The 13542-nt window shown below is 42.9% G+C and overlaps 3 protein-coding genes across 3 annotated transcripts; all 3 read left to right on the forward strand.

Moving 5' to 3' along the window:
- The first annotated feature begins 3982 nt into the window (after nt 1-3982).
- On the forward strand, nt 3983-4536 carry LOC135613856 (EP1-like glycoprotein 1). The gene is made up of 2 exons (XM_065110872.1): nt 3983-4159; nt 4249-4536. The coding sequence occupies exons 1-2, from the start codon at nt 3983-3985 to the stop codon at nt 4534-4536; spliced, it is 465 nt and encodes a 154-aa protein (XP_064966944.1).
- Nucleotides 4537-5734: 1198 nt separating this feature from the next.
- On the forward strand, nt 5735-7170 carry LOC135614850 (EP1-like glycoprotein 2). The gene has a single exon (XM_065112665.1). The coding sequence runs from the start codon at nt 5788-5790 to the stop codon at nt 7090-7092; it is 1305 nt and encodes a 434-aa protein (XP_064968737.1). The 5' UTR covers nt 5735-5787; the 3' UTR covers nt 7093-7170.
- Nucleotides 7171-7339: 169 nt separating this feature from the next.
- On the forward strand, nt 7340-13166 carry LOC135614851 (peroxisome biogenesis protein 7-like). The gene is made up of 2 exons (XM_065112666.1): nt 7340-8554; nt 12767-13166. The coding sequence occupies exon 1, from the start codon at nt 7459-7461 to the stop codon at nt 8413-8415; it is 957 nt and encodes a 318-aa protein (XP_064968738.1). The 5' UTR covers nt 7340-7458; the 3' UTR covers nt 8416-8554; nt 12767-13166.
- The last annotated feature ends 376 nt before the right edge of the window (nt 13167-13542 follow it).

The following is a 13542-nucleotide window of genomic DNA, read 5'->3' on the forward strand; positions in this document are numbered from 1 at the left end:
GGCCTTCGCCCATTGAAGGAAGGCACCTAGTTGACGTCGGCAACCTCATCGGTGGAGGAAGCCAAAAGTGGAGTAGGTCAAGGCTGACCGAACCACTCTAAATCTCTGGTTTGCGTTTATTTTCGAGCACTTTATCATTACTGCAAACCCCCCTCATCACTACTGCTCTCTGCGCTTTCACGAACAAGTTCTAAGTGCTGTTCTTCCAAATCTGCATTCAGACGTAAATTCGTATTTTTATACATTACAGTTTACGTTTACGTTTGATTCTGCAGAACTGTTTTCCGTGCTTTTACGAACGAGCTTCTTTGCAGTTTACGCTTACATTTTAATCCTATTAATAACTGCAATCTGTCCTCTACGATTTTACGAACGAGTTTCAACATTTAGACGTAAAATTGCATTCAGACGTAAATCGGCTTTCCTCGCTCAATCATCAGATTTCAGTTCACGTTTACGTCTTGATTTCAACTGCATACTGCCTTCTGCGAGTATACAAACGAGTTTCAAAGTTTAGACGTAAATCTGCGTCTAGACGTAAAACTGCGTTTAGACGTAAATCTGCGTTTAGACGTAAAACTACGTTTAGACGTAAAACTGCGTTTAGACGTAAATCTGCGTTTAGACGTAAATCTGCGTTTAGACGTAAATCTGCATTTAGACGTAAATCTGAGTTTAGACGCAAAACTGCGCTTAGACGCAAAACTGCGCTTAGACGCAAAACTGCGCTTAAACGCAATCTGCGCTTAGACGCAAACTGCACTTAGATACAAACTGAGAATTTTAGTTTGCATCATAATAGTTTTTGAACGAACGCAGCTTTTGGTTTTTAAATTATTGTAAGATTTCCGCTGCACTAATTCACCCCCCCCCCCCCTCTCTTAGTGCTCTCGATCCTAACAGAGAGACTATTCTCAATCATCTAGTAGTATTCTCATCTCAGGTTAAATCAAATCTACAATAGACTCTTGTTGTGATTACTTGGGAAGGTTTTAGATATTGTGGGCAATGACGTGATCCTTGTATCCTAATTATTCTCTTGTGATTGTTGCTAGGGTTTAGGACAACATATTGAGATTTGTATATTCATTATTCTCATAATGGATTATCTCTAGTTTACCCCGTGGTTTTTACTCTTCACATTGAAGGGGTTTTTCACGTATATCTTAGTGTTCTATTTGATTATACTTCAATTTAATTTCACTGTGTGCTTTGGCCTGCTAGTATTTGTTCATATACAAAGGTTATTCCTCTTTATATCTTCATCGTTAAGCTGTTGCTTTAACATTATTGTCAATTCACCTGAGTGCTTAGCAATGATAATATGACACATGTCATAATATAAAGAAAAATCAAACATATATAAGACTATTATTATTAGCCTGAGTTTTGTATATACATGATAAGATATTCCAAAAGAAAAGCATTACTCATGAAAAAAATATAATATAATATGGATCCATCGTTACATCTTATATCTACGATATTAGGGTTACATTTGAATCTTAACAAGGTTATCAAATTTTAAATAGAAGAAATTAGCTATGTCTTTGATGTGTTACATTACAGGCTAAGAGGACAATATGATGTCTTAATTTAATATTACATCAGAAATTAATAAAATTTATGATTGATTTATAAGAGTTTGATAGGTATTATTCAATTTTCAATTTATGACAGTATCTCAGTAGATAAGTATTAAATATTCAATTTTCATAAAATTAATAGAAAATAAAACTCTTATTTCACTATAGTATTATTTTCTTTCTTATATGTGTTGAATCTCGGATTTTGATGGTGAAACCAATTGATAGTATTTATCTAATATGCGTTCGTGAATTCGGGCATCAGGCCAAAAAGATTGGATATTGTGCCAAGGAGATCAGATGTTGTAAGAAGACAATATGCTAATTAGGCAATATGTCGAAGGAGAAGACGATGCGTCAAAAGATTAGACGAAGCGTTGGTAGAATAAATGACATGCCGGACAATATATGATTCGCTTGTAATCAATTATATCTAAATCAAGTTAGTTTATAGTCTAATTGAATCGGTTTAGAATGTAATTAGACCAACTCAATTAGTGGCCAACTAGGCCTAAGTTTGGGTTATGTTGGGCTAAGTAAAAAGACATAAATAGTGACCCAATAGGTGGCACCGTCATGGCATAATTTTCGAGACTATGTCAGGTGATGATACTATCAATCTAGGTGGTGGTACTGTCTAGTGGAGGGTGTTAGGCGATGGTACCAGTAGGACCCCGGAAACTTGGGATGAGACATTTCTAGGCTCCAAGTTTGAATCAACTTAAGACCTATAAATATCTCTATGTTAAATATACATAAAAATTAAGAGCGAAAAAGAAAGAAAACGTTACTGAAATCTTGTGTGAACTCCTCTGAAAGATCTTAGTGTTAGTATAGTTTGAGAGAGGAGTAAGTTGAGGTGTAAAAGTTTTCTCTTAAGCCTGCAAAAGAAGAATAAAGTTGTAAAAAAAAGGTTGGTCTTCGTCTATTAAAGGAAGACCATTAGTGGATACTGGTGGTCTCGACGGAAGAGGAATCGATGGAGTGAATATAGGTCACGGCGATCGAACCACTATAAAAATCTGATTTGTATTTCTTTTGAGCAATTTACTTTAACTGCAAACTTCCTTATTTACCATACTTTTTAGTACGCTTTCAATTTAAACATCTTTACGAAACGGATTTAATCGAAATGAATTTTTCAAAATCAACGTTTTTATCTACTACTCTAATTCACTTCATTCTCTTACGACTCGTTCCCAACAATATATGGCTTCTTATCCACATTGATCCATACTTTACCCTTATTCTTGACTTTTTTTTCCATGAATGATGTGATTATTCATAATTTATTTATGCCATTAGAACTTAATGCTACACATATTTTGTAATTTATCCTAACTTGCACGAATTTTCAGTTTTCGTGTTACTAAATGGTGGGAAATTAGGTGTCAGTGAGTTTGTGAATATTTTCTTGTTTTACTGATTCTAGAATATTTGACTAGTGTTGGCTGAAGAAAATTAGGATAATAGTTACCTTAAGTGAAATGTATTTATTTGAGAATTGAGGACGGATGTTGATACAATGGTAAAGTTGTTCATATATAATACTAGATACCATAATTTGAGTTACGAAAATAATCTCTTTAAATTTAAAAATTATTTGATGAATTCATATTTAAATTTAATAATCTCTGTAGGATAATAGTTACCTTAAGTTAAATGTATTTATTTGAGAATTGAGGACGGACCTTAATACAATGGTAAAGTTGTTCCTCTATAATACGAGAGATCAAAATTTGAGTTACGAAAATAATCTCTTTAAATTTAAAAATTATTTGACGAATTCATATTTAGTTATCAAATGTATTCATCTGTTTGGTCTTCTTATTTCCTGCACACATTTCTCCATCTTACCAATAGCTTTCATTGAGCCCATTTTTCATATATTGAGTACTCTTTTATGTTGGTACTATTCTGATGATTTTCAATATTTTCTGCGAAGATGTTGAACCATAATTTCATGTGGTAGTTCTTTGCAAAAACATGTTAAAGATGGTTGACCAGATGTAGTAGCAATTATGATGCGTGAAAACGCCTCCATATTACAAGTTGAACGCTTCTGATCGGTCAACTGATCCGACATCCTTCTGCTGCTTGCTAGTGTGGTGTGTAATGCTACTTGATATTTGTTGTCATCACTATTCTTTTCAAATGAGACTTGTAAGGTCGATGGTGGCGCCGAACCATTGCAATTCTTGTAAGGTCGATCCAAGTCCACTGGGCGCTGGGTCCGCGAGAATGCCACCCTCACCGTCGGCCGCGTTGTTTGTTCCACCGGCACCGCCAACATAGGCGTCGTCGGCCTCAAGATCACCGTGCGAGGCAATAGCGTGCTCTACGACTCGAAACGGCGGTTCGTGTGGTAGAACTTCGACCACCCCACCGACACGCTTATGGTAGGCCAGTCCCTGCGCGTCGGCGGCAACGCGTTCGATGGCAACTTGGGCAAGTACAACCTCATCATGGAATCGCTCGGGCTGGCATTGTACATCAACGGCGTCACCACGAACCCGCTCCCTTACTACTACTACTCCGACGGCATGTTTGGAATCGCCGAGAGGCTAACTCATGTAACTTTTACTTCGTCGCCGGCGATCGGTAACGCAACCTCCTACGAGCTGTCGTTGGTGACGAACTCCGGCTAACTCAAGTACGGCAGCCGCCTATCGTTTTTCCGGGAGCCGACGGCAACCTGGCTACCGGGACTGGGGCCTGGGAGACGACCTTCGCCTTCTTCTCCAACGAGATCGAGACGCTGAGCGCGTGCGCGCTGCCGAGCAGGTACGACGACTTCGGGGTCTGCGAGAACGAGATGTGCGTGGCTTACCCCTCACGGAAGGGATTGCGGGGGTGGAGCAGGAGCTGTGCGGGGCCAAAGCTGGGCGACTGCAGCAAGGATGTGGACTACTACGAGGAGGGGAGGGGGACGGTGGAGCTGCAGGAATGAATGCAAGAGGAGGTGCAGCGGCGACTGCAAGCGTCTGGGGATCCCGTACCGGAAGGAGTCTCCAGTGCCTGGGACATCGGCCAAAGTCTCGACGTCGTCTCATTCGGTCTACGTCAAGTTCACCCCCATGCTTGTTTGTCCACAACAATGATGACCGAATAAAGCTGCCAGTTCAAGTAAGCCCCACCAGAACTTGATCTTATCCAGTGCTTCGTACTCAGCACGAGAACTTGGCCGATAACACGGTGCCGTGTTTCCTCATCTCAGCACAAGTGGATTGATGGAAACCAGCTCACGAAGAAGAGATCATCGCTGCTTTATCATTAAAAGAACACCCTGTTGCCATTACTAAAACTAATGTCTCTCCGTCTTTTCTCTTTCTTGGAATTTTTGGTACAGACAGTACCAAAAACGAATTATTCGATTATGTGGTTTCCAGGTGTATTTTTATTAATTATATCCAATCCACATTGTCCTACCTCTATATAATTTGACCTGCACCTCTGGAAGCCCTTATTCGTGAATGGATTTTGTGGTGGATGAGGAAGATCATGCCGTCTATACTAACTCGAGTCGCCAAGAATCACATGCTTATGATGTATTTTGCAGGCTTTCAACTGAGAATAAAGCCTAATGAATGAATCAACGAGTTACTCTGAAAGCAGGAGCTTGAAATCATGCCAACTCCGAGGCTGTGTGTGTCTGCGTGAAGCGTCTGTCGACTGTCGGTGCGCAACTTGGCGACGTTTTGTCGCCGCTCATGTGCCTGTCATTTTCCGACGATCCAATCTATCCTTCATAGAATGAACTCCCTCTCCGTGGAGAAAGGCACCATCTCAGAGTTGAAGAATGCAGTAAATGATGTATCTAAAGCAGCACACAGGACCTTCCAACACAGCTTGGAATACGCCTTTCTTAGCGTCCACCTACTTCATAATGGCCACATTAATGAAGACTCTCCAATGCGACCCTTGTTTTGGCTCCCCACAGTTTATGGCTAAAGCTTTCATTGTTGACCTGTTGCTGCGTTAGGATAAGCTGTACGTCTCTGACCGACACTGTCAAATCAGATCTAGGCTTGGTCAAAGTTGGACTGACTTCACTGTTACAATGGAAAAAGTAATGCAACAAATGGATAATGGCGAGAGGATAACTTTACTTGTGACATCCTTTATATGGAGCAGCAACGCCCGTATGCTCATATATCACCAATAGGCGGACAGAGGCTTCTCTTCCACTGGCACAGATCTAATGGCTGTTCCATTTATACCACCTTCCTTTTCCTCTGTCTCTCTGTGTCTCTGTCTTCTTCTTCTTCTTGCTTCTGCTACCATACAAACTCGAGGCCAAAGGGTGGAAACCTTCACCTATGTCAACGAAGGCGAGTTCGGACCTTACATCACTGAGTACGACGCCAGCTATCGCGTGCTCCCCATCGCCAGCTCCCCCTTCCAGTTCGCCTTCTACAACACCACCCCCGACGCCTTCTACCTCGCCCTCCGCATGGGCACCTTGCGCTCCGAGTCCATCCTCCGATGGGTCTGGGAAGCCAACCGCGGCCGCCCGGTCCGCGAGAACGCCACCTTCTCGCTTCTCCCCAGCGGCAACCTCGTCCTCGCCGAGGCCGACGGCCGGGTCGTCTGGACCACTAACACCGCCAACAAAGGCGTCGTCGGGCTTAAGGTCCTCCCCAACGGCAACGTGGTCCTTTACGACGCCAAGGGCCGCTTCGTGTGGCAAAGCTTCGACTACCCCACCGACACGCTCCTGGTCGGCCAGTCGCTCCGCCTCCGTGGCCCCAACAAGCTCGTAAGCCGGAAGTCAGCCGTCGACGGCTCCTTCGGCATCTACAGCCTTGTGTTCGGACCCGGAGGGATCACAATGTACATCAACAGCGTCGCCTCCAAACCGCTTGCTTACTATAACTACTCCGACGGCTTACTTAGCTTCTCCGGTCCCGGGGATTCCGTGACGTTCGTCTGCGAGCCGGAAACAGAGGACAATTTCGCCTGGGAGTGCAAGCTAATCATAAACTTGTCGAGGCCTAAGTACAACGCTACCTTATCGTTCCTGAGGTTGGACATCGACGGCAATTTAGCCGTCTACACGTACTACGACCCGGTGGACTACCGGGCATGGGAGAAGACATTCGCCTTCTTCTCCGACGAAAAGGGGTGGCTGAACGGCTGCGGGCTGACGAGCAAGTGCGGCGCCTTCGGGGTGTGCGAGGACGAGATGTGCGTCGCGTGCCCGTCCAAGGACGGGCTACTGGGGTGGAGCACGAGCTGCGCGACTCCGAGCCTGGCGGCATGCAAGGAAGGGGTGACGCCCAAGTACTATAAGGTGGAAGGGGTGGAGAACTTCTTGAGCACGTACAGCGACGGCGAGGGGGCGCAGAAGCTGGAGGAATGCAAGAGGAGATGTAGCATGGACTGCAAGTGCCAAGGGTTCTTGTACTGGGAGAAGGACTCCAGGTGCTGGCTCGCGCCGCTGCTGGGGACGCTGAGCAAGGTCTCGAACTCATCCCATGTGGCCTATGTCAAGTACTTGAAGTAGATGGGAGAACGCTTCCTGTGTCTGGGTTTGCCGATGCGGTCTTTATCTGCATCAATCAATAATTACGTGGTCAATCAATACTTGCCGTACAGATCTAATATTGGTGGCCCAATTAAAATATAAAAGCAGCCCATTGGGCTCTATCATGTCTACCGACTCGATGTTGATCCAAAAGGGTTTTCTTCTTTTCTCTGCTCGTCTTCTATTTTCTCTATTTATGTTATTATCTATAGAAAAAGACCTCGAGTCTTCTCCAATAAATCTCTTTATTACCGCCGCCTCTTCTCTCTCATCTCGAGGGAGAGGAGGTGAGAGAGAGAGAGAGAGGATTCCACGAGTAGACGAAGTAGGGAGGATCGATCGGCGATGCCGGTGTTCAAGACGCCCTTCAGCGGCTACGCGGTGCGGTTCAGCCCCTTTTATGAGGGCCGCCTTCTCGTCGCCACTTCCCAAAACTTCGGCATCCTCGGCAACGGCCGCCTCCATGTCCTTGACCTCCTCCCCTCTCCCGGCGCCCCCGGTATCTCCGAGGTGGCCGCCTTCGACACCGCCGACGGCGTCTACGACTGCTGCTGGTCCGAGTCGCATGACTCCCTTGCCGTCTCCGCCGTGGCCGACGGCTCCCTCAAGCTGTGGGATGCCTCCCTGCCGCCCTCCGCCAACCCGGTGCGCTCGTTCCGCGAGCACTCCCGCGAGGCCCACTCCGTGGATTGGAATCCCGTTCGCCGCGACTCCTTCCTCTCCGCATCCTGGGACGACTCCCTCAAGCTCTGGACCCTTGATCGCCCCGCCAGCCTCCGCACCTTCCGCGAGCACTCCTACTGCGTCTACTCCGTCTCCTGGAGCCCCCGCCACGCCGATGTGTTCGCCTCTGCCTCCGGCGATCGCACCGTCCGCGTCTGGGACGTCCGCGAACCCGTCTCCACCCTCGTCATCCCTGCTCACGATCACGAGATCCTCTCCTGCGACTGGAACAAGTACGACGAGTGCTGCCTCGCCACCGCCTCGGTGGATAAGACCATCCGCGTCTGGGACATCCGCGCCACCCGGGCGCCCCTGGCTAACCTCGCCGGCCACGGCTACGCGGTCCGCCGAATTCGCTTCTCTCCCCACAGGGAAAGTGTCCTTCTCTCCTGCTCCTATGACATGACCGTGTGTATGTGGGATTACCGGGCGGAGGACGCCCTCATCGCGAGGTACGACCACCACACAGAGTTCGCAGTCGGGATCGACATGAGTGTTCTTGTCGAGGGCCTGATTGCGAGCACTGGGTGGGACGAGGTCGTCTATGTCTGGCAGCACGGGACTGACCCCAGAGCTTGAGAGCAGCTTCTTGATCTCTGGTTTCTGTGAGGGGGTAGCTTACGTTCGTGTCTGCATTTTTACTCATCTGCGAAGCTTCATCAAGGATAATAAAGAAGATGAACAGGAGGACATTGCCAACCAAAACAATATCAGTTGGGTATGTTAATCTTAGTCACAATTATGTCAAAGGATGGTTAAAATGCTGCAGGTATTATGTTCTGAGGGAATAATTGGTTGTTCAATTGTGTTTGTTCTGCCATAAATTCATATCATTTTCGGTTTAACCTCAACCAAAGTATTTATACTTTGCCCAATTTTATGCCTTTTTTAATAGTGTCTTTAAGCTGTTGAAACTGTGACATTGCATGGACTTCCACAAATTCTTGGCAACTTGGATCACTACATCATAGTATTTGTTAGTTTTGCAATAGTTGAGAAATAAGCTTGTAATTATCTTCTAGTGTCCACTTGTGTTCCATACACTTGCTCACTTCTGTATTTTCTTCCCGTGATTCATGATGTTAGACTGCTATCTAAGTGGTTTAGTAGTATTTCTTTATTTTCTTCTAAATATTAGAAGATCTTGTTTTGACATATTTCATATGGAGGTTGTATGTAGTCTTTTAAATTTGTGAGTGCCTTACTGTCGAAGTATACTAAGTGATGCTTTTTCTCAATGCAATTTATGAATGCCTTTTTTACTTGTATTTTGAATTCTGTTCGACTCTGCAGCTACCTTCCCAGGATTTTGCCACCATGAACTTAATATTTTTTTTACGTTGAATATCTAGGTCGTTTGCAAATACAGTTTAGGTCTATCCAAAGCCTTATATCTATAATTTTTAGCTCATAAACTTTGATGGTAGCATAGTTACACCTCAGCACCTATGATATGACCATATACTTTTCCCTTGGCTTAATATAGTTTTGTACTTCTTTTGATATGTGCATCTGTATTCTTTTCTCTTTGTCAGTTGATGTGTATGTGTACAAGTTCTAAAAATATTAATGAAAAGTTAGTTCTGATGCAGAATGATATAAAAAGAAAAATTCAATCTATGGGAGTTACTGAGAAATTTCATTACAATTTTCAACAGGATGTATGGAAAAAGTTTGATTAGATGCAGAATGATATAAGAAGAAACATTCTGTTAAAAATAGATACTGGGAAATTTCAATTCATTTTTTTAAGTGGATGCATGAACATCACTTTTCGGTAATTAGCATTGTCTGGTTTAAGTTCTGCTAAAAGCTCTTTTGTTACTTGATAATAGTGATTGAGAGAGATTTACTGTGATTTAAAAACGTAACAAATTATGTTTTTACATATTGTGTTCTTTCATCTTCATTAGCTATCTTTGGCACAAAAGATTCCAGTGCAGTTCTCTTTTTTCTTTTCTTAGTGAGAGAGGAAGGCGGAAGGGGAGGGAGGAGATTGTACAAATGGGAGTCCATAGGAGAGTGTTGTTAAGTGTGAGAAAGGGTAGGAGTCCATAGGAGAGTGGATGCGTCTTGAACTCGTGGAAGAACACCCTGAAGAGACAGGGATAACCTAGTTCAAAGGAATTTCAATTCTTTCATCACTTTGCAACAAATTAACTTAACAACACTATGTCTCATGTGCTTACGAAGATGTTGAGTCCTTTTTATATGTAGAATGTATTTAGAAGTAATCAGTCAAATTTCCTTTTCATGTCAATTTTCTGAGCCATCCCAGTACTTCAGGTTCATATATTCTATGTAAACTGGAACTCAAGTTTCTTGGTATTTGACCTCTGCATGATTGTTGGCTTTGCATACAGATCTCAGAGGTAGGACGAAACTCAATGTAGCCAACCCCAAACAAGGATATTATGTCTTAATGCTGTAGTTTTATGTATTTTTGGATAGTCAAAAGTCATTGACGTGGAGTTTTCTAAAGCCAAATCAAATGAATCTCTTTCCCATTTCCTAGTATTTGACTGCAACTTGTGCTCTGGACCTCCTTCTTTTATTCTTCCACAGGAAGATTCTTTATAGTTCTAAATCCTTCTTTTCATACATTCTTGACTCCGTCGGTTTATGTTTTTACTCTTCTTCTGCTAAACCCACGGTAACTGGTGATGGTGGAATATGTGCTGACTATTTAAGTTTTAAATAGCAACCTTGGACTTGTAACTCTTGAAAAAAAAAAAAAAAGAGTAAAACCTTCTGGTTATAGCCCTGACAATGCAGAATAATCATGAATTGCACTATCTGATGAAATATTAACATATTTGCCTTGTTCATGTGTTAAGTCTGTCCTTATGTCTCTTAAGGAAATATTGTTTAATAATGCCTATATTATGTCTCCATAATGATTCTAGGGCGAATTCTTGGAAAAAGCCTAACTTTGGATTTTTTTTCCATAGAGCACCCATGGTTGCTTGAAAAGATCATTTTGCCTTGTAACTTTGAAAATTTCTATCGTAGCCTCAGCCCTAGCCGTGCCTCTACTCGTGCTTGGCCACTTGGCTCGTCAACCCTTGTCATGGTTGGACGTGACTCTTGCACAGAGGCACAAGCGGCCAAGGGAAGGGAGGGGGTGGTCGGCGTTACTATCCCGTGCGCGGATACACAGGCGGCTAGGGGATCGGAGGGGGGCGGTCAGCAGGGCCAGCCCATGCATGGAGGTGCAGGTGACGAGGGGAAGGGAGGGGGCGGTCGACTTTACTAGCCCGCGTGCAAAGGTGCAGGCGGCTATGGGAGGGAAGGGGGGTGGGCGGGGTTGTTAGGTGCAGGGCAGCCGACGAAGTGAAGGCGCGACCTGGCATGGACGGAGGTGCGACTGAGGGCAATGATCAATAGGGGCAAAATGATTATTTTTGAAAAAGTGGTGCCCTGCAGGAATTTTTCAAGCTTGGGGTGCTCTCCATGAAAAACCTAAAGTTAAAGTTAAGAGCTTTTTCCGACAATTCGCCCTTGATTCTATTTATTTTTATATTCATTATATATGTGTATCTCAAACTTAATGCCCTGCAGAAACATGTCATCAATCCATATTTCACCACTTTCATGTATCTTTTTTATCCTGCTGTTGTCAACCAAATAGTTTAGCAGTTTCCTCATCAAATACAACAGGGTTTCACACATGGAACTTCTTCCCAGTTAGGCAAAAGGCAAACCGTACCACAAACTTGTTGGCCTAAATTAGATTTCTAGAACTGCACTCAAGAAAGTTAGGTGATCTGATACCCAAGAAGACTTTTAAGGGACACTTGGAGTTTAGTGCCTTACAGTTGTGATGGTCTCCCCTATTTATAGAACTCACAATGTTTGTATACAAAGAATTCAAGTGGCAACATCTCACTACTGGTTTACTGTCATCTCTGCAAAATCATGTAGATCTGTCCACAATATCCAAGTCCTAAAGAATTCTAGTATGACATTCCTCCAGATATCCAAGTTGTAGAAAATTCTAATATCCTACATGATGATCATGCACTTAGTAGACCTGTATGTGAGGTGCACAAAGGACAACTTATTTACTGGATTATAGTACACTGTTGATGAAGGACACCTTTCATTGTTGCATCTTCTTGTTATTATCGCACAATCAAAAATTAAATTTGATACCAATGCTTCTGATTACTTATAGAACTCTGCATGATGTATGAAAAATATTTGGTATACCTTGTTAAATAGTTCCTTGTTTTTTCAGTCACTCTGAGTTCCAATTCCGATGTGTCACTTTCCAGGTTTTATTTAATGGTACTGAAACTTGCTAGAAGTCTGCATTTGTTGCTACCTTTGGTCCAAAATGACACTCCACATGTTTCTAATGTACTGATTAAACTAAAAGTGCTACAGGGACACATGCATCATGCACACTATTTATGCTATGAGACATTTCTTACCCAGTAACCATCACACTCTGACATTGATGTGCTGAGTCATGTTTTGTTTCTTAAGTAGTACTGAGATGATCTCGTTGGATAGGGTTGTTGTTACATATTACGCTCGGATTTTGATCCTATTAGTATCGTGGTCCTTTTACTTAAAAAAAATTACATTGAGATTTATATAGTTATGAAAGTGAAACAAATGATCTTATTTTTTATAATTCTATCGACTGTACTGACGGAAAACACAACATGTGATATCATATGTTGGATGGATGTCAAACCAATGGGCAAAACAATCATTTCAATTTTTTTTATTTTCTTTCGTTTTAACTTTTTTCTTCGATTCTTCTTCTTCTTTTTTTGGCAGCTAGCTTCTTTCTTTTATTTGAGTTATAAAAAGAAAACTAGCTGCAGAAAACATGACTAAGGGATCGGCAAGCTTTATTTTGTGTGTCTTCTACATAGTTTTGAGATGATGAGGACATGAGCTTCTTGTCTTTTTATAGTATGTAGATTTGGTGTGCGACTGTTCGAAAGATAAATGAGGGTTCTATATTTGGAAAGCACAAAGGATGCAGGATGCGTTCCATGGTTGTTCTGGTTATTTGGTGCTGCCATGGATTTACTTGCGGATGAGAGACAATTCCCCCGTGGAAGAGGAGTTGGCCTTCCCATCTAAGATTCTAACCGGCCTTCATCTTCGTGTGGTTGTGGAATACATGTTTGGTGGGAGATGTTTCAAAGTGACACCCGATTAGGTGTTCATTATGAGTTGGCTATGTGTTGTCATTAAGCATCTGAAGTGACAGTTGTGGTTGATGCTGGTCAAGCATCGAGACGGACTGTAACTCTCTATGAATGCATTCTAGCTATCAATGCATCGTTAATGCACTGTTGTTCGTTTCATGATACTTATTTACGGAAGAAACAAAATTAAAACGATGTTTTTTCTATGCATATTTGTTTACATATTTGCCATCGGACTCATACGATAGTAATCTGCAAGGCTTGGGTTGGTGTGATTTGATCCGGCTGAATCGTAAATCAAAACGATCGACCAAAACAAAACCAAACCAAATTGAAACTGTGATAAATTGGAAACATCACGGTTTGGTTTGTTGTATGGTTGGTTGCCCAAAGTTCGACTTCTCTCTCTATCGTACAGATAAGTGTGGGAACCTCACGGACGTGGATCATGGCATCCATGGAACAAATGATTGCTCAGCAAAGATGAATTCACAGCTGGGCTGCTGCATCAGTGGTCTCGACATTATCCATTTGC

This window comes from Musa acuminata, chromosome BXJ2-6 (genome assembly GCF_036884655.1).
Source record: "Musa acuminata AAA Group cultivar baxijiao chromosome BXJ2-6, Cavendish_Baxijiao_AAA, whole genome shotgun sequence".
Taxonomy (NCBI): Eukaryota; Viridiplantae; Streptophyta; class Magnoliopsida; order Zingiberales; family Musaceae; genus Musa; species Musa acuminata.

What these genes read in the sequence shown, in the direction of transcription:
- LOC135613856 (XM_065110872.1), top strand. Translation starts at nt 3,983, where the DNA reads ATGGTAGGCCAGTCCCTGCGCGTCGGCGGCAACGCGTTCGATGGCAAC. An exon ending in TCGCCGAGAGGCTAACTCAT is followed by an intron (nt 4,160 to 4,248) that starts GTAACTTTTACT and finishes CAAGTACGGCAG; the next exon opens with CCGCCTATCGTTTTTCCGGG.
- LOC135614850 (XM_065112665.1), top strand. Translation starts at nt 5,788, where the DNA reads ATGGCTGTTCCATTTATACCACCTTCCTTTTCCTCTGTCTCTCTGTGT.
- LOC135614851 (XM_065112666.1), top strand. Translation starts at nt 7,459, where the DNA reads ATGCCGGTGTTCAAGACGCCCTTCAGCGGCTACGCGGTGCGGTTCAGC.